This window comes from Ruditapes philippinarum, unplaced genomic scaffold (genome assembly GCF_026571515.1).
Source record: "Ruditapes philippinarum isolate M1 unplaced genomic scaffold, ASM2657151v2 ctg3864_1_1_1_1, whole genome shotgun sequence".
Taxonomy (NCBI): Eukaryota; Metazoa; Mollusca; class Bivalvia; order Venerida; family Veneridae; genus Ruditapes; species Ruditapes philippinarum.
Genome location: NW_026859228.1, coordinates 284,328 through 311,622, shown reverse-complemented (window position 1 = coordinate 311,622; position 27,295 = coordinate 284,328). Strand labels below are relative to the sequence as shown.

The following is a 27,295-nucleotide window of genomic DNA, read 5'->3' as shown; positions in this document are numbered from 1 at the left end:
GCCTGTTTTGTCTTTGGTAGAGTAATGTTATGTCTTTCTTAAGTTAATATATCTCTAAAGTTAAACTTTGTTAAATCAATTAAAATTCGAAATTTCGTTCGGTTCTCAAGTTGTTGGCCCCGGATAAAATAAAACGCATACGTAAAACATGTAGAGTTGGATAAATACCGTTCAAGCACAAGGATTTAATGTTTGTGTTTTATATATAATATACATCATGAATCTGTTTTAAAATTTTATGCTATAATATCGTCAACGCACGTTTATTTCGTGTTATAACGTCTGCAGAGTCCCTCGGAACTGTTGGAGCCCTCGCCCTACCGGGCTCGGGCACCAACCGTTCCTCGGGACTCTGCAGACGTTATAACACGGAAAAACGTGCGTTAACCCTATAGAATAAAACTTATGTATATTCATTCAATGGTGTTCTAGTAATAACTGACCTTCGGTCATTCAGACAGTAGTACAGTTTTAAAGGTTCTTTTTATATATTTTATGAAAAACATAATATATTGAGTTCGAGTGATGCATAAAATCTTTAATTGAAGAATTTTCTCTTTCACAGATTTTGCGTTGCTTAATGGCTTGGCGCAATTGAAGGGAATAAATCGTGACGTTACTGTTAAGTAACATAAGAATATGTGGTAGTTTTATCGCTTTGATTTATATTTATTCAATATAATCAACAGTCTTGAAAGAATGCTGACGAGCACTAGTATATTAGCCAAAGCATTTATGGTCGACTATTAATTTAATTTTCTTGACATAAAATAGTTAATTAAAAGGCAGTTCCATACAATCATGTATATTTTCGTTGAACAAATATGAGTTCAGCTAGTTTGAGGCATCAGCGGAAGATTATTTATGAGCCATTATCAAACCTAGCTTAATTTGTTGTATTTAAGTTTGAAGACAATCTCTTTATAGAAATAAAGTTATATATATAGCCAGTTAATGAAAAATATTCATTAAGTTTTTTGTAATTTTTTTTTGAGGCCCCAACTGGGTAACCCCGTTTATTTACCCCGTAATAGGTATGAGAGGGTCGGGGTCATCCCTCTGATACCTTACATGATATCTACATAATATTTAAATCATCATCTATAATAATATTTTTTATATAATTACAATATACATTATATTTAAACATTCATTCAATTTTCATATAATATGTATAACAATTATGTATGATAATGTATTATGCAACAGCTTCAAACAAACAAAGAATATTGGTTTGGGGTAAATTATTTTTGTAAATTATGTATTCATTATGTCTTTTCTTAACCTAAAACAATATTATTACCACTCAAGATGGTTGCTACTTTGTCAACCAATTAGTCTCATCATTACAGCTTAAATAACTTCATATCTATTTTTTCTTTCCTTTTTTTACTTTTTACAATAGAATAATTCTTTGTGGTCAGTACAAGAAGGATATAATGACCATTTCAGAACGCAAATTATGCAAGATAGCACAATTTGATCTAAAATAATTAATACTGCATTTCTTATTCTCTTTCTTATTCTGCTAAAAAATGTCCAGTCCTACGTTTATTGTTTGAACTCTCCTTTTTCAATTTTGGGATATTCAGATAAAATTTCACAGTTGATCAGTCAGCAGAGCCTAGAGTGACAGCACAGATGTGCATAATTGCTTGACTTATACTTGTGGCAAAAACATGTCGCTTTCAGTTCCAGCAGTATAAGGATTACAACTTTTCAATCAAAGATTCTAAAGATTATTTCTCTACACAAAAACTAAAGTTTGAAAAGAAAGCTCTGGTCCAATGCTATTAACATATTATTACAAAAAAATAATACGTATTAAGTAAAAATATCAACATTTTTTTGTATACATTCTTTTCAGTCTACAAAAGTAGATATGAAGTATGATAAACAAAGTGCGACTCCTGCATCTAGAGGCCGACCTAGCAGTGGTAAAACTGCGGGTAGTTTAGGGGATAGGGAAAGAACGGGCTCACCAACCAGTATGATGCAAACTTCACTGGCCCATGAAGATCCCATCATTGACAGAAAATATAAGGAGAAAATCTTTGCACAGGTAATTTTAAGTTTCTTTTGGTTTAGGTGACACAGATCATATGGCCTTATAGCAAATTTCCAACTTTATTAGTGGCTAGACATCTCAGGTGTCCAGATGTACAAGTCAAGCGTACTAGGTGTCTACGTAAAACCACCTACAATCTGTAGGCTCGATTATGTTCAGTACTTCAGCTTCCTGATATAGGAATTACATTTACTTGCATTTTATTATGCAACCAGACACATTTTGTTAACATTAAAATGTTCACATTTAGCTTTAAACTAGCAACTTTGTTTTGTTTTGCTCATTAAGTTAAAGGTAGATTATGATATATATATGAAGAAGATTTGTATCAAAACAAGTATTGTTTACCTGCATTTAAACATCAACATTTATACAGTCTAATTGTGTCAGACAAAAAGGTTAAGATTTTTGTATGGATAATCTCTTGCCTGTATGAGCTCAGCTGATCATTTACACATTGACTGATAACTACAACATTTGTAAATGATTAACATTGTATATATGGAATGTAATTATTTGTTTTTCATTTTTCTTTTTTTTCAGACATATGCAATAGTGGGAGATGCTATAGACAAAATGGAGTTTGTATTTGATGAAATAATTCGAAATGACACCAATGGACCAACTCTTCAACCTTAACCCTTAAAAACGTTTTAAAAGACCTTCATCATCTTTACTGACTGTGATATTTCAAACATTTTAAATTTCAAGACGAAGTTATGTCGTCCTACATGAACAATGAAAAGTAAGACTTAACATAGATGTAATGCATAACCATATTAATACAAAGTGAAAAAACTGTGATATTATTTATTTTCAATGTATTAATTTAAAAAAATAATTGTAACACGAGCATGTAATTTATGACTGAACTTGAGTCCAGTTGTCTCAAAAGTGATTTTACCCAGGGAGTTATGAATGGAAACAGTTTATATATTCATGAATTATGAAATAAAATTTATTAAGAATCAAACTTATATATTTTATGTTGTTATTGAACATTGATTATGTTTTCATAAAAATGTGATGACAAAAAGACTTTTTTTGTGTGATTGAGCACCCATCATAGCCCATCTAGAGAGCAGTTGCAACTTCAATGATTCAACTGCTTAAGGTGTTGCCATTGAGATTTGAGGTCACAAGAGCCTTCATACAGTTATTTTACCAAGAAAACTAGATAATGCAGAATGGATATATTGTCCGTGGAAATAGAATACACCAGCACTGTTCAGACCAGAGCACTGTTCAGATTGTAAACACAAAGTGGAGAAACCAGTTTCTACATCTAGTATTTCCTTTATCCACAGCCCATGCAAATATACATTTATTCACACTATATTCATCATAATTTAAGGGGGAGCGGTGGCCTAGTGGTTAAGGTGTTTGCCTCTCAACACAGAGATCATGGGTTCTAGCCCTACTCTGGTCACGACCATGTTTCTTCATATGACACCAGTACTGGTTGGTTCCAGGAAGCGGACTCGAAAGTGATTAATATAAGTTGCAAGAACTTGTTTCGCAATCGAGCTTCAATAAATATGTTTAAACCAAACCATAATTTAAACAACATCTTTAATGATTACAAAAAGTTTTCCAACAAAAATGATTCTACCCTATTTCACCTTGTACAGATACATTTATAGTGTACTGGCCCAAGCCAAGTAAAAATCTCATTGCTCTATGACTCGCCAAATTGATGCATGAAAGCTATTGTTCCCTACTTAACATAACCTGGTCCTGCAAGGTCCTACTGTATGAACACTCATCTTTATTTATCACGTATCAGTTTACGAAGAAAAGACAATGTCAGTTTTTTGATAACGACATATTCCTTTGTAATATTTATATCCATTTAACATGGAATACTTTCACAATATCAGCCCGCCAGTCTTCTTTCTCTGATGAACAACTTACGTACAGTTTTTGTTCTTTGTCGCAGTATGTTACAGCTTTTGGAAAATAAATATTTGCTCTCTCTAGTCCAATAATATCGCATTTCTTTAAGCTGCTTGACAGTCTCAGAATAGTGTTACTGTGTCTGTAGCACACTAGTATAGTGTCATCTTCTAATTGTTGTTGGCCGTAAGGAAATTTATAACTTTGTTCTTCAAAAACGGTTTTAATATTTCCTTTCCAATCCATTTTCAAAACCTTACTATTTTGACTCCCATCTGTATCCGATACATATATGAACGTTTCATCCTTGCTGATCAAAACTCTGCGAGGCCCATAGAAGATAGCAGGAAAACCAAGAACATCGAGAATTTCTCCTTGAAGATTCAAAATGATTATTTTCTTTGATTTATTGCAAGATACAACCAATTTATCCTGGCCATAAGCAACACCATGACACTTTTCTCTGACATCTATACGTTGAACTAATGAAAGTTTCGCGTCACAATAAGACAATATATGAACAAACGTTTCATCCAACAAAGTTACAGCAAGCTTTTTATCTGGAAGAGTTATAACATCCAACGGATGTGAAGACATCTTTACCTCTGTTACAACCTCGTTTTTCTCAACGTCGATCAGTTTTACGTTTTTGTTTATGTTATCAGCAACAACCATTTTCGTAGGAGCAATCATAACCATACCAGTAATGTTACATTTTTCTTTTTCTGATGTCTGTTTCATGTCTATTGTTTCTATATGTTGTAAATCTATTGCTCTATCTTGACACGGCTGTACAAATGTTGACAATATTCCATAATTATTCACAGTCTTAAGAAAATCTATAAGGCTTGTGCTGCGGGTAAATTGAATACATTCGTTTGTTGTATTTGCATCCAATACATTCTTTTCCTTATTTATCAATATCGGCAGACTTTTTCCGACGTTTTTTATCTCGATAAAAAGCTTATTTTGCTTGTTTTGTTCTTTAAATGACCTTAACAATGAATGTGAACATTCAAGTTCTTCCGTTATCTCTAAACAAGCATTTAATACGGTTTCCTGTTTACATTTTGCTTGTTTTACAATTGTGTCAGCTTCCTTTAATATTCTGGTTTCCATTCTGTCCAAACATTCATTTATCTCTTTCCTGAAGACTTTGATATCTTCAACAACTTTTGCATGACTTTGGTCTAGATGTTGCGCAGCTTTGCAAGCATATTCTTTGTTTGATTTACATTTTTTAATCAACGATTCCATTTGTTCTAATATATCGGCCATCTCATCTGACAGGTTTCCAGAAACATCAGGAATATAGTCCACCTTACACTGTTTGTGTTCTAATGTAACGCACACATAACAAGCCACAGATGTGTGATCCCTACAATAAAATTCTAGTGGTTTGTCTTGGTGTTTCGTGCAATAGTCGGCCGTATCCTCAGATGTTGTTGCTGCATTTACCCTGGTCTTTGGCATGGATTCTTTGTCAATGAGTACATGGTTTTTAAATGGACGTGCACGTCTATGATGTTTGTAGCACGTTTCACATAGATGCTCCTGGCAGTCCTGACAGAAGCCATAAGCAGGTTCCTTCAAACCATCACTGTCACATGGAAGACATATTAATGTCGAGTCATCATCATTTAGATCTCCTAGACCTAATTTACCAGGAACCTCCATTCCTGTCTGAAAAAAATATGATATGTGAAGAATTATTTTTTCAAAATCATATCAATTTTGATGTTAAATACATGGAATTCGACCGATCCATTTACATTTAAAACACTAGTATCAATTTCTGACGGGCAATCAAATTACTGGCATATTTTCAGAAATACCCTTTTAAAAATATTTGACCTGATAAAGTAATATTATCAATTTATACTTTAATTCTAAAACTTTATATGTTAGTTTTTCTACTTGTATTTCAATTAAAGGCGTATGCTAGTGTTACATAAAGCAGAATGTAATCGCATATCGAATTCATTTTAATCTATCATGATCTTAAAGTAAGAGAAAATAATTGGGGGTCACCCAAAAGAAAGCCATGTCGACTTCCGTTCGTGCATAATTTGAAGATGAAATTAACACTAACTAATTAAAATTGTCTATACACGTATATGAAAAATCAGGTTTATTTGTAATAACTTTAAGACTCTTTGTATTAGTATACATATTAGATAAATAACTTTGTCATTTTTTACATAAAATTTATACAATATATTCTATTAATATCTGCTTGAAAGGCCTGGGCACTGTCTTCCGAGAGATATTTGCTATCATTTTTATTGAAATGAATTCTTATGAAACAAAAATTTGTAAAGGGTGCTATTTGTTTTCAACAAGTATTTACTTTCAGAAATAACAACAATTAGATAATATTTAATCAGTAGCATGCAATCAGTTTAAGACAAAACAAATTGGGTCGATACTGTAGAAATATGGTGCACAAATTGTCAACTCAATGTTTTAGGTGATCAAATCGTAAATCGATGGGTACTGACTTCAAATAACGATATCCCGGTTGTCTAGAGGTAAAGGTAAAAAATACAATAATGAAGAGTATATAGACTGTCACACATAATGTGAACGGTTATTTATATTTTAATTAAAGAGAGCATATCATGTAACTATCCTTCAAACAAAGATACCATGAGTGCTTTTTATTTCCTACACAAGAAAATAAAAATAAAGGTAGACATCTTGTTTACCCTCTGGTCGTTTGATAAATATTTAGTCACCTGATAAGATTATCAGTGTACGTAAGTAAAATATTCATCGTCACGTTACTTGTTTGATATTTATAAAGCATATTTACAAACATGTATCACAATTAACAAAATTTCGCATATTGTTAATTTTCTTTTATTTTTACCTCGATATGTTTATGATTTAGAAAAATAAAAAATAAAATTGAAACAAAACAAAAAGTTGTGGTAGATCTATGTGATATTGTTGTGAAAACTTGAAATATACTATTTTATTTTTAGGACGAAAAATACATTATGTACTAAAGTCCCTTTTGTTTGCATACGTACGATATATGATTTTATTCTTAGATGAATATTAGATTTAATATTCTAAATTTGCTCACCTTGTAATCTAAACACTGCTAAAAACCTTTGGACTTTGGAACGCGGAAGTTCAAAAGAACGTGAAAAGGGAATGTACTCTTACGTAAATATGGTTGGTAATAAGAGTGCATTCCCTTTTTACTTTCTCTTAACTTTATATTGTTGACATAATAATATGTTTCTAAAGGTGTTTCATATGTTAAAGCAAGCATACCTCCTAATTGATGCTAATTTTCATGAACATTTTGAAAATACATTTAAAATTAAAATATTATGAAGCGAACAAAGAAAGAAATTTGCACATTGCAAACGGCACTCACAATCCAGAGGTCAAAATATACATACATGCCTCTTACTGCGTTAGTAACGCAGTAGAAATGCAGTTATTGTTATCAATCGCACATAACATTTAAATAATTAATTAGATATTGAATATTTTTACTTTTCTTAAGATCTTCATATATATTTCTAAAGATTGAATTTCTTGAAATATTTTGGCTCATCTGGTAATACCTAATTTACTGATTACGAACGATTTTACTAGAACAATAATCTTATTCACAGATTTTGCCTTTTGTATATGATATAGTGCAATATAAGGGTGAATATAATGGTGAAGTTAAAGAATAAAGAATATGTTGTAGTTGTATCGTCTGCAATATAATCAAGGCAGACAAGCGCTGGTATACCAATATAACTTTAAACATGTATAGTTGCACTCCCTTGTTCAACAATGAATTCATTTTTTTACTTAATTGAATTTAATAGAGAAGAAATAATAAGGCAGCTTCATACAATCATGATTATTTTTATTGAACACACGTGATTTTATCTAGTTTGAGGCATCAGCGGGAGATAATTTATGAGTAAATTAATATAAAGGACAATATTTATCTTTTAAAGATTGTGTCTTAAAAGTTGTTAAAAGCTTTAGTTTGAAGATAATCTAGTCATAACAATAAAGTTATAGTCAGTTAGATATTATTATTCATGTAACGTTGATATAAATTGTGCATTCATAATGTCTTTTCTTAACAAAATACAATATTATTACCATTCAAGATGGTCGCTCTCTTTGTGATTGAGTCAACCAATTACTTCCAAAATTACAGCTAAAATGGTTTCATATCTTAATTTTTATCTAATAATTATACTTTTTACGAGCGTAGTACAGAACGATTCATTGTAGACAGTACGGAACCTATCAATGACCATTTCAGAACGTAAAGATATGCAAGATAAGTAAAGAACAGATTCATTTAAAATAATTAAACGACATAGAATATAATTATGTAGTTGTTGCCCAATTTTGCATTTTAGTGTCCATGTAAAATTGGTCTTAACCACCAATCAATGACTTTAAAAGAATTCCACTGCTTTGAATTTGGAACAGTCAGTTAAAGTTTAGGGGACTTCAAAATCAGAGTACAAAAATTAAACTACCAACAGGGTAGAGCCAGGTCAGACTAAACAGAAGCTTGCCTGGTCCTGTAAAGGCGGCAAAGGCTCATTACTTTCAGTTACAGAAGGTTAAGACATAAAACTACTCCAATAATAGCAATATCTAAAGTGATCAAACTTCAAAGAAAATTTGCCTGTGACCTACCGAATACCTTTATTGGTTTTGATTGTAATTGATTCAATTTCAATGGTACATGTTCCTTTAAACGATAAAACGTTGTGTGTACTATAATGAGAGACAAGTTGCTTTACTCGATGTACATTTCAAAAGTCATTTGTGCTCAAATGAGTAAACTCAAATTCTCTTTTGCCTCATCCGCTATAGCCAAAACCTTCTCTTTTCACTTTTTTCTCGTTTTCTCATTTTGCATGGAAAGCATACGGTTTCACGGTAAACGGGACAAAATGGTACATATTTCCGAATTTGTTTCCACCAAATAAACCTAAATCTAAAACTTCTGAAAGCTTTTCTGCAACGGAACTAACCTGTGCAGAAACATGACACAAGTTCATGGCCAATATTAAAAAAGTATAAAGATTGAATGTCTTTTCAAACATTTCTATTAATTCCATCCTTTCATCAGTTTCAAAAAATGAAGATATGGGATCAAAACCTTAAGAATAAAACTCTCTTTTATTAGACATGCGGCTATTTAAGAAGCGTTACGACATAATGTCGATGTTGAGGTTGTCCACATATTTGAAACTTATTAAGATAAACATGTAAAAGAAAACAGAATCTACGAAAAAGAGTGTATTGGTCTTTGAAATAAGCACTTTTCTGAACGTTGATTCTAACCACGAAGTTGGGAAATATAAAATCTTTTAGAAGTTATGAAAACTGTAAGGAAATTGTGACAGTCGCGATAAAGGTTCTTTTTAGTCTGTGAATAAGATACTCGCAATTCAATAAAACTAATGAGAATAATAAAGCATGTGGATAATGTCAACAAATATTGATAAATAGTCGATACAATGTCATTAATTCGTGTGAATCGACTTATTTAATTACCGGTATCTCGGATGATAGAGCTTTTTTCAATTACGACATATCCCTATGTATCATTCTAGTTTAGTTCACACTGATATTTAGAAAATATTAGCCTATCATATTTCTTTTTCTATTGAGCAAATAGCGTAAAATTATGTTTCTCTATCACATTATGCTTAAAGGTTATAAATATTTGCTCTCGTTGGTCCAAAAATGTCATATGTTTTAAGCTGCTTAACAGTTTCAGGATATCGTCACTTCCTTTGTTACAGACAATAATCCGTTTGTCTGCTGTTAACAGTAATAAACCTTATATACTGGTAATGGATTTATTGTTTTGCCCAATCAGTTTTCTTAAATGTAACTGCTCACTTTTTAGAGCAACTGTAAACAAATATGTGTCAAATGGCCAGTATTAGTTTGAATTGCAATTTTGATATATTGTTTTCTCAAGAGCAAACTTTAGAAATTATTCGGATCTTTAGAGTCAAGTCATATGAAAGACAAATTACAGTATTTTATATGCTAGCCATTCACATATTTGTAAACATTGTACACAACATTGTACATATAAAACACCATATATTTAAGAAGTGACATACAAAAACAAATGTGTTTGTGTTGTTCTATAGAAAAAAAACTTTACGCTTCCTCTGATCACAGTTTGTAAGAAATGAAACGATCTGTTTACTATTTTTTCCCTAAGTTCATTTGGATCAAATGCTATTTTGTGAAAGTATAGTGAATAAATTCCGAAACTTTTACCGTTATGTGAAGATTAACTTTGCTCATTTACACAATTATATAATATTATCACCTTACATTAGAATGTTAGGAATAAAGATACGTTTTTTGTTGTTTTATGGTTTTTTTTTGTTGTTAAGTTTTTGTTAAGAACAACCTCATTTGTGTCTAGGATTGTTTATGTTTACATACAAATGTGATGACAAAAAGACTTTTTTGTGCAGCATTGTACCTAAACCAACAGAGGTAAACATAATAATTGAAATGTTTTTGTTTTTGATAGAAAGCTGAGATTTAACATTTAATAACTGCTGAAATATTTAAATTTTGTTTTACAGCATTTGTGTCTTTTGAAGATGAAAAACATTATAACAGTCAATTCAAGTAAGCTTAATGTTGTCCAGCGTGCCCTTATTTATAGTGTGACAGACCGCGTAAACATGTGTTTAATGCCACATCTGATGAAAACGAACCTTGCAATAACCCCCATCATAGCCCATCTAGAGAGCAGTTGGAACTTCAATAATTCAACTGCTCAAGGTGTCGCCATTGAGATTCGAGGTCACAAGAGTCTTCATACAGTTATTTTAACAAGAAAACTAGAGAAAGCAGACGTCTTTAAGGGATATAATTATTGTCTGTGGAAATAGAATACATAAGCACTGTTCAGACCAGAGCACTGTACACAAAGTGGAGAAAATGTAAGAGAAAACTGCAAGTCAAAGGTGACTATCGTGATTATGGTTTCATTGAATATGTCAATGAGAGACACGATATTCGAGAGCATTTCACCACTAAACATGATTAAAAAGACATAAGCTTGGTCTTTAACATTTATTTATTTATCTTTCATTCAAATATCATCATTATACAATTAATCACATCAATACATAAAATTACATATACATATATATATACATCGCGCAAAGCCATTGTGGGGTAGAATTGTAAAAGACTATTTATATAATTAGGTATTATGTCCAGACTTTCACATTCCTACACATAATCCTCACAATAAAGGTTAGGCATTTTCCTTGCTAATTTTAGACAGCAACTTTATTATATTTCCAGTGTAATCTTATAAGTTAGTTAAAATAGAAATGAATGAAAGATAAAATTGGATTTGATTTGGAAAATAATCACTAGATGCATTAGGGTAATAAGCCCCATAAAATATGTATCATCGCTTAGGACTAGTAACAAACAGATTAACAAGGAATTTCTAACATAGTAAATCCTTAACGACTGATAATTCAGACTATATACAAAATTAAAACATATAGTAATAGCTAAAAACTTACACTGTACAATGTAGAGTTCAACATATATACAAAATTCAAAACATTAAGTAGACAAATTGTATAGAGCATTGTTTCTAGTTTTCAACATATTACAACAGGTGTTTTTCTAACCATATCAAAATTTTTATTATTTTTTTCTGAAACATTTAACACATTAAAATTACAGTTGACATTACAGGTTAATGAAACATTATTTGTTTCTCCCTAACATAATAAGACATTTAAGCATAACATGGAGCAGCTCTGATTCAACACAATTATCACACAACTGACATGCTTTTATGTTTCTGGAAGATTTTTTTATATCTCCCAATCTATGGCCTAATTGGCGCCACACTGCAACTAAACTTAGAGAAGGGAGATATATCATGACGAAAATGGAAAAAATAATTTTGCAATAGTGTTCAATAGCATAAGAATGTTTGAAAGTTCTATATACCCCAAGCTTATTAAGGTGACATCCATTCACATCAGTGGGCTGCATGACATTCAAATAAAACATCAGTAAATTGTTCTAATTCCTTGCGTTAAAACGGTTATTGAGAGTTCATGTTTAGTCTTAGCGAATTTAACTATTCTCTGCAATAAAATATCAATTTGTACATCAAGTATTTCCATTATCCACGGCCCATGCAAATATACATTTATTTACTCTATAATCATCATAATTTAAGGGGGAGCGGTGGCCTAGTGGTTAAGGTGTCTGTCTTTCAACCCATGGATCATTGGTTCGAGCCCTAATCGAGTCACAACCAAGTTTCTTCTTATGACACCAGTACTGGTTGGTTCCAGGAAGCGGACTCGAAAGTGATTAATATAAGTTGCAAGAACTTGTTTTGCAATCGAGCTTAGATAAAAATGTTTAAACCAAACAATAATTTAAAACATCAACTTTAATGATAACAAAAAGTTTTCCAACAAAAATGATTCTACCTTATTTCACCTTGTACATATACATTTAGAGTGTACTGGCCGAGCAAAGTAAAAATCTCATTGCTCTATGACTCGCCAAATTGATGCATGAAAGCTATTGTTCCCTACTTAACATAACCTGGTCCTGCAAGGTCCTACTTTATGAACACCTCATCTTTATTTATCACGTATCAGTTTACGAAGAAAAGACAATGTCAGTTTTTTTTAAGATAGGACGACATATTCCTTTGTAATATTTATATATCCTCATTTAACATGGAATACTTTCACAATATCAGCCCTCTCCTCTCCAGATCTTCTTGTGTTACTCTGGTGGTTCTGAGTTTCTGAACAGACCGCATATGCAGTACTATTCTTTTCGTCTCTGTCACAAGTCATAGTGTTACAGCCTTTTTTCTCCTCCTATTGAATCCATTGTCCGAAAATGAGACTGTTAGCTCCTCATCTCAGTCTTGTTTGTCCAATCAAACTTACCACATCCATTTCTTTAAGTCTAGGCTTGACATGTCTCACTTATTTCTGTATCCACTGGTCTCTGTAACAATAAATCAGTGCAAATTATTATAGTCTCTATCTTCCATATAGATTTGCTGTAAAATTTAAAAACTCCTCTATATGTCGATAAAATTTTCAAGTGATACAATTAAGATTAACTTACAAAAACGGTTTTAACAATTTCCTTTCCAATCAATTTTCAAAAACTTGCTATTTTGTCTCCAATCTCTATCCGATACATATATGAACGTTTCATCCTTGCTGATAAAAACTCTCATAGGCCCATAGAATATAGCAGGAGAACCAAGAACATTGAGAATATCTCCTTCAAGATTGATAATGATTATTTTCTTTGATATTTGGCAAGTGACAACCAATTTATCCTGGCTATAAGCAACACCATTACACTTTTCTCGTACATCTATACGTTGATCTAATGAAAGTTTCGCGTCAGAATAAGACAATATCTGAACAAACGTTTCACCTTTTAAAGTTACAGCAAGCTTTTTTTCTGGAAAAGTTATAACATCAAGTGGCATTGAAGACATCTTTACCTCTGTTACAACCTCTTTTTTCTCAACGTCAATTAGTTTTATATTTTTTTCGTTACTGTTATCAGAAACAACCATTTTCGTAGGAGCAATCATTACCAGACCAGTAATGTTACTTTTTTCTTTCTCTGAATTCAGTTTCATGTCTATTGTTTCTATATATTGTAATTCTATTGCTCTATCTTGGCACGGCTGTACAAATGTTGACAATGTTCCATAACTTTTCTCAGTCTTCAGAAAATCTATAATGCTTGCGTTACAGGTAAATTGAATACAATCGTTTGCTGTATTTGCATGCAATACGTTCTTTTCCTTATCTGTCAGTATTGGAAGACATTTTTCAGCGTTTTTCATTTCAATAAAAAACTTATTTTGCTTGTTCTGTTCTTTTAATGAACTTAACAACGAACGTGAACATTCAAGCTCTTCATTTATCTCTAAGCAAGCAGCTTTTACGGTTTCCTGTTTACATTTTGCAATTTTTACAATTGTGTCAGCTTCTTTTAATATGCTTGTTCCGATTCTGTCCAAACATTCATTTATTTCTTTCCTGAAGACTTTGATATCTTCAACAACTTTAGCATGACTAAGGTCTAGATTTTGCGCAGCTTTGCTAACATATTCTATGTTTGATTTACATTTTGTAATCAACGATTCCATTTGTTCCAATATAACAGTCATCTCGTCAGACAAGTTTCCAGAAACATCAGGAATATAGTCCACCCTACACTGCTTATGTTCTAGTGTAACGCACACATAACAAGCCACAGATGTGTGATCCCTACAATAGAATTCTAGTGGTTTGTCTTGGTGTTTCTTGCAAAAGTCGGCCGTATCCTCAGATGCTGTAGGTGCATTTACCTGAGTCTTTGGCATGAATTCTTTGTCAATAAGGACATGATTTCTCATTGGGCGTGGCCGTCTGTGATGTTTAAAGCATGTTTCACATAGGTGCTCTTGGCAGTCCTGGCAGAAGCCATAAGCTGGTTCCTTCAAACCATCATTATCACACGGGAGACATACTAATGTTAAGTTTTCGGCACTTAGAGCTCCTAGATCTAATTTCCCTGGGACCTCCATCCCAGCCTAAAAATATAAAATATAAGTTCTTCATTTATATTGATATTTATTTCTAAATCATTTAAATTGTTGTCTTATATACATGGGATGAGATAAACCTATTACTTTGCGTTTAACACTTTATCAGTTTATTCAGTTCCTGCTTAACAACCGTACATATCAATTGAAGAATTCATTGTTTTCTGTTTTACTGTATAAATATTCATAAACTTTAGATTTTAAATTTATATTGTAACTTTTAATATTCATCATCACACCAATAGTATGTTTGGTTCACGGACACACTCCATGGTAAAGTTATGGAAAGGCGCGATAAAATGTATCTATGATCTTAACAAATAGTCAATCAAATATTATTTTAATTATGACAATTGACATACCGGTAGGTTTATTGAATTTATCTTAATCTCAAGTTGAGTTAAGGATAACTGATATTAGATTATAAAGTCATAGATGAGTTGTCTCATCGACGGTGTTCATTAGCTCAAAATATTTGATTATATTTGGTCTTTCATAATGGAATAATTTTAGATATTTATTCTGGGGTCCTCATAATATTTACATTGAGTAAGGGTATGGAACTCATCTACTATATCCGAGAGGCATTTAAGCATTTTCTTTCACTGCATGTATTCAATGCGTCTGGTTTTCGATCGCACGGTTTCAACTGGTAATTTATAGTTTGATGTCCTAAATTTATGAATCTTATTTCCTTTATATCGTGGTAATTTCTTTAAGTAGTTTTTAAATTTAAATTCCTTTTTAAAAACAGCATATTTTTTTACCTTTATTTGATATTGTCAAATCTGATGACCACTTTTAGAGAAATTGATTAGCTAAAGTTTGCTTGATCGTTTTCACTGTGTTATTGCTCGACAAAGATTTTTGTTGTAGCCGCAGGTAAGAGTAGCCAGTATTGTTATTATTTTGTTTCATCCATTTAAATAATTAAAATAATTTAAAAGTATTTGAATAAAGCATCACGTAACAGGGTTATGCTAATTTTGTATTTTTATGGGTTACAAGTTTGCTCGATATATAGTATAAAGAATGGGGTACTTTTTCTAGTTTTGGTGATTGTTCTTAAGAAGTATGTATTTCCAATGAGAAAAGAGTATTGACGATTTTTTGTGTGCCAAATTTCATATCATTTTTTCTGTATTATTTTTAGCTTTCAGTACTTACAATGGTTATTGAATTCGTTGAGAATTTTTAAAAGTATCGTCTGCGTACAATAATTAGAACTTTCAATAGATATATAGATAAAAGAACGTGTGTTTCATTACTGTTAGCTTTTACCTCAATTACTTCATTACCGCGTGACATTCAAAAATGTTAAAGGTCATTAAGATAAAAACTAATTATCAGGGAAGATAAATGATCAAATGATCCCCTTGGCGAAGCCTTTTTCGCTTGTAAAAATGCTGAATTATTTATTGATATAAACGATTTAATATGATTATACATGATTACCTTTATTTTTAAAAACCGGTTTAATTGTACCTACAAGCTAGCTGTCAGGCAAATTTCCTGCATCTAAAACTTTATTAAAAAACAATTCATAGATAGGTATCATTAAACATTTTGAGCTTTTTAGATATTCATTAAATATTATGTCTTCTGATGGGGGTTTGCCAGTGTTTGATTTTAGATCTTTTTCTTTTTCAATTTCTTCCTTTGTTATTAGCATATTTAGAATTTCATCAACGTCATTTAATACGAAATTTGGCGGCAATTCGTTAGCCTCATTTTCGGCAGACAAATTAATATTTTTGAAGTTATCATAAATATCATATAGAGGGGAGGGGGTATTTTTCATGGTGAAGCTACGTATTCAACTCGTATTCATTACATTTTTTTGTAATTTTTGCTAGATGCCTTTAGGTTTAATCTATAAATGTCTGATCTCCATTTATTATTCCGTTTTCGAGCTAAATTGTATTTTATGCAAGCGTTCCTACATATAGGGCCGAATCACAATTCGTTTCGTGTTTTTTTCCCTCTTTTTTGTTTCAGACACAGGTTATTATAATTGAGATGTGACTTTGAGTGAAAATTTTTAACCCCAAAAAAAACGGAAATACAGCATTGATGTTTTCAGATACCATATTTTTAAAAAAAAATTTGGTGTTGTCGGCTGTACAGTTTTCTAAAAATATTTATTTCATTCATATCAGAATTGTCTAAATTCGATATAAATTCATGACTTTTGTTACTTTACCATTTTATAAGTGATGCTTGGCGGAACGCTTTCTTTGTTTTTAAATTCATTTATTCGCACATTTTTCATAATATTTAAGTTTATTGATAATACCCTAGGAATACACAGACTGTCTACTTCGATGATTTCAAAATCGAGATTTTTTGTAATAAACACTTGAAATACAATAGTCAGTTACCGAAACGTTGCGAAAAGTACATTTGCCAATGTTGGCATCTTTTCCTTTTCTGCCATTACATATGAACAAATTACAAATGTTTATTAATTTTAGTCCTGTTTGATTTTTCTTTTTATCGTGCGAGAACCTCTTTTTTTGCTAAAAACGTGTCATTTTCTAGGTCATCGGGTAACGTTCCTGTATGTGCATTTGCATCGCCAGTCAAGAAAACATAATTATGTAAGCTACAATTTTGAACAATTTCTTGCTCCATAAGTGATAATAAAGCAGTATTGTAAAACAATGATTGTTCAGGCAAAACATACATAATAGTGAAAAGAAGGTCTTCATCTAAACATAAAATATCTTTGATTATTTTTATCCACAAAATGTACTCACAATCACTTTCTACAGTAACGACAAACATTATTGTGTACAAATACACCTATTCCGCGAAGATTGTTCTCTTGGTTAAGAAATAAACTCATAGTTTCGTAAAGATATAACATCAGTGTCGTTCAGCTTTGTTTCAGTAAAACAAAAGATATCAAAATTATTTATCATATTCACTACTTTTGGGTATTTAATGCGAGGTTTCAGTCCAAACTCATTCAGTGATCCAAGTGTAAGTTCCGGATAGCGGGCTAAGTTGTTTCCCCTTCTACTAGTATTTGTCTGAATGTATCGAATTAGAAGGACCAGTGATTAATTGTATCATAAATATTTTTTGTGTTAGAATTATTTGATTTTGTATTGACATGTATCATAAATAAGTTGAAGTATATTTGGGTAGTATAGAAGGTCCTAGGAGGTAAGCCCCTGGTGAAAGGTCTTAGCCTGTGACTGTATATTAAAGAACGTGGCCCGTAGTAAAACAAACGGCCGATGTGCAGAGTATCATTTTTATTGAATTCTTATCAAATAAAAAAGATAGAGAAATTTGTGGAGGGTGCTATTAGTTTCAAATAAGAATTCACTTTTCGACAGTATTTAACCATGTACATGTAATACCATCATTTTAAGAAAACACTTTGGTTGTATTTACTGTGAGATAGAATGTGTTGAATCATTAGCTTACTCAATATTTAGACAAAATTCAAATGTATTGCATCATAATTCATTAGATAACTCAATATTTAGACAATATTCAGTCGTAACCCGTTTCATACTGACATCAAATATCAAAAAGATTTAAACTCTATACCAGTTGTCTGGAGGTAAAGGGAAAATACTGGTAAAGAGTCCTTAAAATTTAATTTTGTACGGTTATTTTATATTTTGATTAAAGAGAGAATATCATTTAAGTATCCTTCAAACAGAGATCCATTGACTGTTTGTTTATTTCATAAACAAGAAAATGAAACAAGTTAAAAATCTAATATTTTGTTTACCGATTGGTCTTTCGGCAAATGTTTTTGTTAACTGATTAGATTATCATTGTCAAACGCCTCACAGTGATTTTTACCTGCTACGCTAATACGCTATATAGCGAAGCAAAGGGAGACCAATGCGTATGAATTTATATCATAATACTTAAGTAAAATATTTAGTGTCACGTGACTTGTTTAATATTTTATTTGGCAAACATACAAACATTTAACACAATTAGTAAAATTTCGCATATTGTTAATTGTTTGCTTTGATTTTCATCTTATGCTTTATGATTTAGGAAGATAAAAATGAAAATATAAAAAAGAAACAAACAAAAAGTTTAGGTATTTGACTTGTTTTGAAAAATTTAAAATATACCTTTTTATCATTATGACGACAATAACATTATCTACTAAAATAAATCGTGTTGGCATACTTGTAAAATTTGATTTGATATAATATTAATTTAAATCAATTTAAATTTCTTACCTTGTAATAAATAGGTGAATATTTTACTTTGGAACGCGGAAGTTTAAATAAACTTGACAGGGGAAGCACTCTTATTGAACGTTGCATTGTCTATCTTATTTTAAAGTGGCACGCCTCCAGATTCATGCTAATTTTCACGAAAACAAAAATGAATTAAGAAGTAAAATATTGTTAAGTGAACAAAGAAAATAAGTTACACATTGCAAACGGCAAATATAACCCATGTATGTTACAAAAAGGGTAAAATGTGCAAAAATAGCCTTTACTGTGTTTAATAGTAACGTAGTAGAAATATGGTGAAAAATACTGCAAAACAGTAAATTAACTCACATAACATAGAAATTAATACTTTTATCTTTAATCTTTTTGTTTTTCTTAAAATTTCAGTTTCAGTTTAAGTTTGATTTTTTAAAAATATTTTGGCTTATCTGAAGGCATGCAGCATTAAAATAAAAAGGCCTTTTATAAATACAAAATCTTGTTTATGTTGTGTTATATGATATTCTCTCAATAGTCATGTAGGTTTAACTCAGTGTAGACTTGTCTCTCTGAGAATGCTTTAACATGTAAACATATGTTTTACTGGTTAGAATAAAAATTATGTATATTCAATCAATGGTTTTCTAGTAATAACTGACCTTCGGTCATTAAGACAGTAGAAAAGTTTTAAAGATGTTTAATATTTTATAAAAAACATAATATAATGTGTTCGAGTGATGCATAAAATCTTTAATTGAAGAATTTTCTCTTTCACAGATTTCGCGTTGCTAAATGACTTAGCACACTTAAAGGGAATAAATTGTGATGTACGTTACTGTAAAGTATCATAAAATATATTGTAGATTTATCGCTTTGATTTAAATTTCTTCAATGTAATCAACAAAGTTTTAGAATGCAAACGAGCGCTAAAGACAAAGCATTTATGGTAGACTATGAATTTAAATTTAGCATTTTAGCTAAACCACTTTAGCATTTAGTTCAATAGATTGAGGTTTTAGGTATTATGGCCTTTACCTGCTAAATTTCTGTAGATTTCCTTCGCTTTGAATTTGGAACAGTCCTTTTAAAGTTTTATGGGCTTCAAAAACAAAGTAAAAAAATGAGCTATCGACAGTGTTGAGCCTGGTCAGAAAAGACATAGGCTGGCCTGGCACTATAATCGGGGCAAAGGCTAATTAGTTTCGGTTACAGAACTACTTCCGCAAGATTTCTTGATAACAGCAAAATCTCTAGTAATACAACTTCATAGAAAATTTGTTTGAAGACTTTTATTGTTGCTACAACGTCATATCGTGTGAATGGTCTTATTTTATGTGTATAGTTTCACTATATTAATCTTAGATGACAAAAAAGTTTAATGGCCAAACATGCCTGTCTATCATTTAAGTTCATTTCACATTGATATTTAAAATGTCAGTTTTCAATATTTCCTTTTCTATTCAACAACTAGCGTACAGTTCATGTTCTCTATCGCAGTATGCTTAAGGATAAAACGTATTTGCTGTCTCTGGTCCTAAATGATACGTCTTTTAAGCTGCTCAACAGTGTCGGGAGATAGTCACTTTCTTTGTTACACACCAGAATCCTTTTATCTACTGTAGATAGTAATAAACTTCAAAAAAATGGATTTAACATTTGTATCCAAATAAGTTTTCATAACTTTTCTTTGTTGAATCATATGTGCATCTGACCAGTTTAAAGAGCAACTGTAAACAAATACGTGTTAAACGATTAGTCTTGGTTTGAATAGCAATTTTGATATATAGTTTCGCAAGAGCAACTTTAGAAATTGTTGGGATCTTTAAAGTCATGTGAAATGTATGGTAAATGACAGTATAGCTATTACATATATTCACATATTTGTAAACATTGTACACAGCATTGTACATATTAAATATATAAATATATAATACGAGCATGCATTTAGGAATGTTACATAATAAACAAATGTGTTGTTTTTGTTCTATAGAAAAAACAACTTTACGTTTCCTCTGATCATAGTTTTTTTAAAAGATCTGTTACTAAAATGTTTCCCCTAAAGTTTATTTGGAACAAACTGGATAAGTTCCGAAACTTTAATAATTCTGCTGAAAGAAAGCAAAAAAAATTGAACTATACTTATATGAAGATAACTTGCTCATTTACACAATTATATAAAATTATCATCTTACTTTAGAATGTTGGCAATAAAGATACGTTTCTTGTTGTTTTATGTTTATTTGTTTTTTTTTTGTTGTTAAAGTTTTGTAAAGAACAAACTCATTTGTGTCTAGCATGAAAACGTTTATTGTACAAGATTTTAAAATGTTTCCTCCTGCTTTGTCTGGAAACAGAACATTTGCATGATGCCTGTTGCATTCATTATGTTGCACGCTGCTTGAAATAATTGTGATTATTCAGTGTTGGAAACATTTTACCTAAATCTCTGATATCTGTGTAGATACAGCAGTGCTTTCTCTCTTTTCGTCATAATACATAAATGTCTCACTACTAGTTGAGAGATTTATTTAAAATAATACAAAGTTATATATCTAGAAATTTTTTCATATGCAAATAATATATTTTTTTCAGGCAACGAACTTTTAACAGATTTGACTTTTTGACTTTTTAAAAAGTAAAGAAACAAAAACACTGAACATGTACTGTTGTGTATTTGAATGTCATTTTTATCATTAGAACATAACTTTATATCAAATTTAAAAAGCATGAATTTCAACTATATTTTAAGAATTTTTCATTGATTTAGCTTTGATTATTTTTTAATATTTTGGTACATTATTGTTTCTGTTAGAATCAAAACAGGAATCTCGTTAGAGCAGACGGGCATCTAGAACCCCTTCAAAACCCCCTAGTAACCCTAAATTACTATCAGAAGATAGTACATTGAGTAAGTCAATGTGTAGGTCAGACACATTTGCACACAAACACACATAGTGTGCAGAAACGTTGCTAGTTTGAAGTGACTTGGTTGGTGTATGGGTTACACAAAATGTATTGTTATTTAAATGCCTTTTACCCTTGTGAAGTTGTGGTCATGTCTGTTATTATTGATGGATTGAGGCGTATGTCCAACACTAGCTATGTATATTACTCTTCATACTATGCCAGGAATAGGAAATTATAAATATATCTCATTTCTGTAACTATGTAATGACAAACGTATCGTTGTGTCTATACACTTGCATTTTTCTTTGTAATAGCAGCATTTACACAGCATATTATTCTAGTTTGCAAATGATACTCATTATTTATACAGGATTAAAGCATTATTTATAATAATTCATTATTTATCATAATTTATCCATCATTTCTTCATATCCTTACAACAATTTTTAGCTCAACTATTTGATAAGAATAAGTAGAGCTATTGTAGTTACCCGAGCATCGGCGTCGGTGTCGGCGTAACCACTTGTGTTAAAGTTTTTCTAATACCTCAAATATTTTTAAAGTGTATTGACATATGGCTTTGAAACTTTGCACACTTGTTCACCATCATGATCCCAACCTGTAGACAGAATTTTGCCCCTTTTTCAACTAGGTTTTCATTTAGGTTTGCATACCACCTCAGATATTTTCATATTCTATTGAAACAAGTTGAAATTTTATACTCTTCTAAGAGAGCATAATATAATACTCTCTCTATGGCATATAACCCTAACATGGATTTAAAGAATAATTTGTCCTTTTGTTATAAACTCAGAAAATTTTACATTATCAAGGCTTTTTTTACTATCAAGCACTAAGAATAGTCCTAACGACAGCTCTTGTTTGTTTGATTATAGTCATTTAATAGGTCATTAACTCAAAGTGAAACAAGGGAATAAAATCTGTCTGTACTCATATGAGTAATTACATTTCAAATATCATCTTACTTTACTTACTTTTTACCACAGAGCCATCATAACCCAGAACCTTATTAAAATAGCAAGGTCACTAACTCTTGATAAATGCTTAAGTAAAAACATCATGTTTGATCAAAGTTTTTTCTTTGCTATTTCCAAATTATTTTAAAAACAAAGCAGTACATATCATTCTACATTTATTTGTGTTTTATTGCATTACAAACATTTAGGTCGTTAACTAGAAGTAGTCTCCCTTTTGCATTGTTACTTAGTCTCAGTTGCTTCCCCTGAAAGCTTTGAATGTTTTGTGTTGTTGGTTTTTACAGTTAGGCAAGGATTGTCAGATAAAGTACCTGGAAGTAGTAAGTTTTACTGCAACCTATCCAATATACCTTGTTCGCCCTGTGTTTGTTGGTTTAATGTTGAAGTTTTCATTACACATGTATACATGTACCGTATATTTATTTCGAAGAACATTTGTCTTCAAATAACCATTTCAAAATCAAGTATTGGCTGTTATTTGCAAGAAGGTTGACTTTTGACTGCAGCATCTATAGTAACTTAGTGCAAGTCTCATTTTTATATCTAAGGCTTTTAAAAAAAATTTACTAAATAAATCTGCCGAACATCTAGTTTTCATTTTTTTCTATATATTGCTTTAACTGCACTTTATTGATACAAAACCAAAGATTTTAAAAACGAAAATTATTTTCAAAATGTAAGACAAACAATTTATAGGCATGTGAAGTTGTCTTTTCTAACTTTATGTTATTTTGTTCATGTGTTTTGTTTATAGTGATATTAACATGTTTGTATATTAGAAAACACCTGTTCCAGATCATTCAATTATTCATATTTTACTCCATTATTTTGATCCTGTATAATAATAACTAGAGCAGTATTTATATCCCATGATATTGTTCTCATATTTTAAGTATTTCACTTATTCCTTCTCATTTATCATCATTTGTTAATAAATATTGAAACATTTTTTCCCATTATGTATCATAGTCACTAAATATAATGTAAAACGTCATATAATTTGGATAAAATCTATTCTTTCATATTTAGTTAATGTGTAACATTTTCATGTTGTGTTTTTCTTGCATTAAATGAAGAGACAAAAATAGAGAGAATGGACAGTCTCTGTAAGTAAGACAAAATATCAGATCTTAGGTGACCAGTCTAAAACTTCAGCATCTGATTGGTAATTACTCTAGAAAATATTTAAAAATTGGCCAATGAAAGTGGTAGTTTTCATAGACTGATCACCATTATCTGTTATTTGACTAAATTATGAATTTTGCAGAAGAATATGATTTAAGGAACTGTTTTGATGTGTTTAAGAAATAATAAAATCATGATACATGTATGTTTAAGAAATATAATTTGTTTATTTTGTAGGTGATGGTAAAGGACGTAAGAGTGGAACAGGTGATAAAGGAGCCGCTAAAGCGCCTGATAAGAAAGCCCCTACACCAGCTAAAGATAAAGACAAAGGGGGAAAAGTTTCAAAAGAGGTATTAACATTAAGCATACTGCATTTCCTACAGAAATGACTTGTCCTTCTTTTCATTGTTTGAACTGTCATTTGTCAATTTTTGGGGATATTCAGGAAAATTTCACAGTTGATCAGCCAGTAGTATAGAGCCTAGAGTGACTGCTTGACTTTATACTGGTGGCAAAAACTTGTTCCTTTCAGTTTTAGCAGTATAAGGATTACAACTTTACTATCCAAGATTCTAAAGATTATTCTTTTACTTGTATTTACACAAATGAATGAATTAAAAACTAAAGTTTGATATCATTTTGAAAAAAAGCCCCCGTCCACTGCTGTTATCATATTATTACAGAAAATAAAGGCCGAAGTACATGTTGACAGATTTTGATGTCATCTATTAATCAAAGTATATTTCTCATAAAGTATCTGTTTTTTCAAAAATTTCTTACTAAGTAAAAAGATCAACATTTTTTTTGTTTACATTCTTTTCAGTCTACAAAAGTAGATATGAAATCAGGTAAACAAAGTGCGACTCCTGCCTCTAGAGGCCCACCTAGCCGTGGTAAAACTGCGGGTAGTTTAGGGGACAGGGAAAGAACGGGCTCACCAACCAGTATGATGCAAACTTCACTGGCACATGAAGATCCCATCATTGACAGAAAATATAAGGAGAAAATCTTTGCACAGGTAATTTGAAGATTGTTTGTTTTGGTTTCATGTCACATAGTTATTGTAAAGTTCATATGGCAAATTTCCAGCATTATTAGTGGATAGACACCTCAGGTGCCCAATTGTACAAGGCAGGTGTAATTGCCTTAGTAAAACCACCTACCATCTGTACGCTTGGTAATTTTCAGTACTTAAGCTGTTCACGATATAGGAATAACATTTACTTGCCTTTGATTATGCAACCAGACAGTTTTTGTTAACATTAAAATGTTGACATTTAGCTTAAAACTTGCAACTTTGTTTTGTTCTGCCTTTTTAATAAGTCAAAGGTAGATTATAATATACAATGTATATTGGAAGAGGATTTGTATCAAAACAAGTATTGTTTACCTGCATTTAACCATCAACATTTATACAGTCTAATTGTGTCAAACAAAAATATTAAGATTTTTGTATGGATAATCTAGCTCTTGCCTGTATGAGCTCAGCTGATTATTTACACATTGACTGATAATTACAAGATTTGTAAATGATAAAACATTGTATATGAAATGTAATAATTTTTTTTTATCTTTTTTAGACATATGCAATAGTGGGAGATGCTATAGACAAAATGGAGTTTGTGTTTGATGAAATAATTCGAAATGATACCAATAGACCACCTCTTCAACCTTAACCCTTAAAGCGGTTTTAAAAGACCTTCATCATCTTTACTCAATACTGTGAAACTTCAAACATTTTAAATTTCAAGACGAAGTCATGTCGTCCTACATGAACAATGAAAAGTTATAGACTTAACATAGATGTAATGCATAACCATATTAATACAAAGTGAAAAACTGTGATATTATTTATTTTCAATGTACTTATTAAAAAAAATAATTGTAACACAAGCATGTAATTTATGACTGGACTCGAGTCCAGTTGTCTTGAATATGATATTATCCATGGAGTTATTATTGGAAACAATTGGCAATTATATATTATCATGATGATTTATGAAATAAAATTTATTAACAATCAAACTTTTATTTTTTATGTTGTTCTTGATTCAGCAAAATGTGATGACAAAAAGACTTTTTTGTGAAGCATTGTATCTTAACCAACAGAGGTAAACAAAATAATTAAAATGTTTTTGTTTGTGATAGAAAGCTGATTTTTAACATTTACTTAATGCTGGAATATTTAAATTTTGTTTTACAGCATTTGTGTCCTTTGAAGATGAAAAACATTATAACAGTCATTTCAAGTAAGCTTAATGTTGTCCAGCGTACCTTATTTATAGTGTGACAGACCGCGTTCACATGTATTTAATATCACATCTGATGGAAAGGAACCTTGCAATGACCACCCATCATAGCCCATCTAGAGAGCTGTTGGAACTTGAATGATTTAACTGCTTAAAGTGTTGCCTTGAGATTCGAGGTCACAAGAGCCTTCATACAGTTATTTTACCAAGAAAACTAAAGAATGCAGACGTCTCTTTTAAGGGATATATTGTCCGTGGGGAAAAGAATACATCAGCACTGTTCAAACCAGAGCACTGTTCAGATTATAGACACAAAGTGGAGAAAAATGTAAGAGAAAACTTCAAGTCAAATGTGACTATCATGATCATGGTTTGTATATGTCAATGAGAGACTCGATATTCGAGAGCATTTCACCACTAAACATGATAACAAAAAGACATAAGCTTGGTCATTAAACATTTAATTATTTATCTTTTATTCAAGTCTCTTCATAATACAATTCATCACATTAATACATAAAATTTATATACATGTATGCTCAAAGCCATTGTAGGGTAGATTGTTAGAGACTAATAATATAATTAAGTATTATGTCCCGACTTTCACATTCCTACACATAATCCTCACAATAAAGGTAAAAATGCCTTGCTAGTTTTAGAGAGCCACTTCATTATATTTACAGTATTTACTTATAAGTTAATTAAAATAAAAATGAATGAAAAGATAAAATTGGAATTGATTTGGAAAAAAAAAATAAAATCACTAGATGCAATAGGGTAATAAGCACCATAAAATATGTATCATTACTTAGGACTAGTAGCAAACAAATTGGCATTTCTGACATAGTAAAAACTTAACGGCTGATAAGAGTTCAGACTTTATACAAAATTAAAACATTTAGTAATAGCTAAAAACTTACACTGTATAATGTAAAGTTCAACATATATACAAAATTCAAAACATTAAGAAAACAAATTGTATAGAGCATTGTTTCTTGTTTTTTAACATACATGTATTACAACAGGTGTTTTTCTAACCATATCAAAATTTTTATTTTTTTCTAAAACATTTAACACATTAAAATTACAGTTGACATTACAGGTTAATGAAACGTTATTTGACTCTCCCTAACACACATTAAGCATTTTAGCACAACGTGGATCAGCTCTGATTCAACACAATTATCACACAACTGACATGCTTT

The 27,295-nt window shown here is 30.9% G+C and overlaps 3 protein-coding genes across 6 annotated transcripts in view; 1 reads left to right on the top strand and 2 right to left on the bottom strand.

Moving 5' to 3' along the window:
* Positions 1–25,868, top strand: part of LOC132755708 (uncharacterized) — a 51,429-nt gene extending 25,561 nt beyond the window's left edge. For 2 of the 4 annotated variants that reach the window (XM_060746608.1, XM_060746610.1), the window contains exons 4-6: positions 24,076–24,191; positions 24,665–24,859; positions 25,422–25,867. In XM_060746608.1, the coding sequence (XP_060602591.1) occupies positions 24,076–24,191; positions 24,665–24,859; positions 25,422–25,517 (407 nt within the window). In that variant the 3' untranslated portion in view covers positions 25,518–25,867. Of the gene's footprint in view, positions 1–24,075; positions 24,192–24,664; positions 24,860–25,421 lie in introns of all 4 variants that reach the window. The other 2 variants (XM_060746606.1, XM_060746612.1) reach the window with 2 other exon arrangements.
* Positions 3,250–7,110, bottom strand: LOC132755704 (uncharacterized). The gene is made up of 2 exons (XM_060746600.1): positions 7,056–7,110; positions 3,250–5,647 (listed from the first exon to the last, which is right to left on the bottom strand). The coding sequence occupies exon 2, from the start codon at positions 5,639–5,641 to the stop codon at positions 3,911–3,913; it is 1,731 nt and encodes a 576-aa protein (XP_060602583.1). The 5' UTR covers positions 5,642–5,647; positions 7,056–7,110; the 3' UTR covers positions 3,250–3,910.
* LOC132755714 (uncharacterized) lies at positions 13,129–18,881 on the bottom strand. The gene is made up of 2 exons (XM_060746618.1): positions 18,830–18,881; positions 13,129–14,597 (listed from the first exon to the last, which is right to left on the bottom strand). Exon 2 carries the CDS (start codon positions 14,589–14,591, stop codon positions 13,134–13,136), a length of 1,458 nt encoding a protein of 485 aa, XP_060602601.1. The 5' UTR covers positions 14,592–14,597; positions 18,830–18,881; the 3' UTR covers positions 13,129–13,133.
* Positions 25,869–27,295: the final 1,427 nt, after the last annotated feature.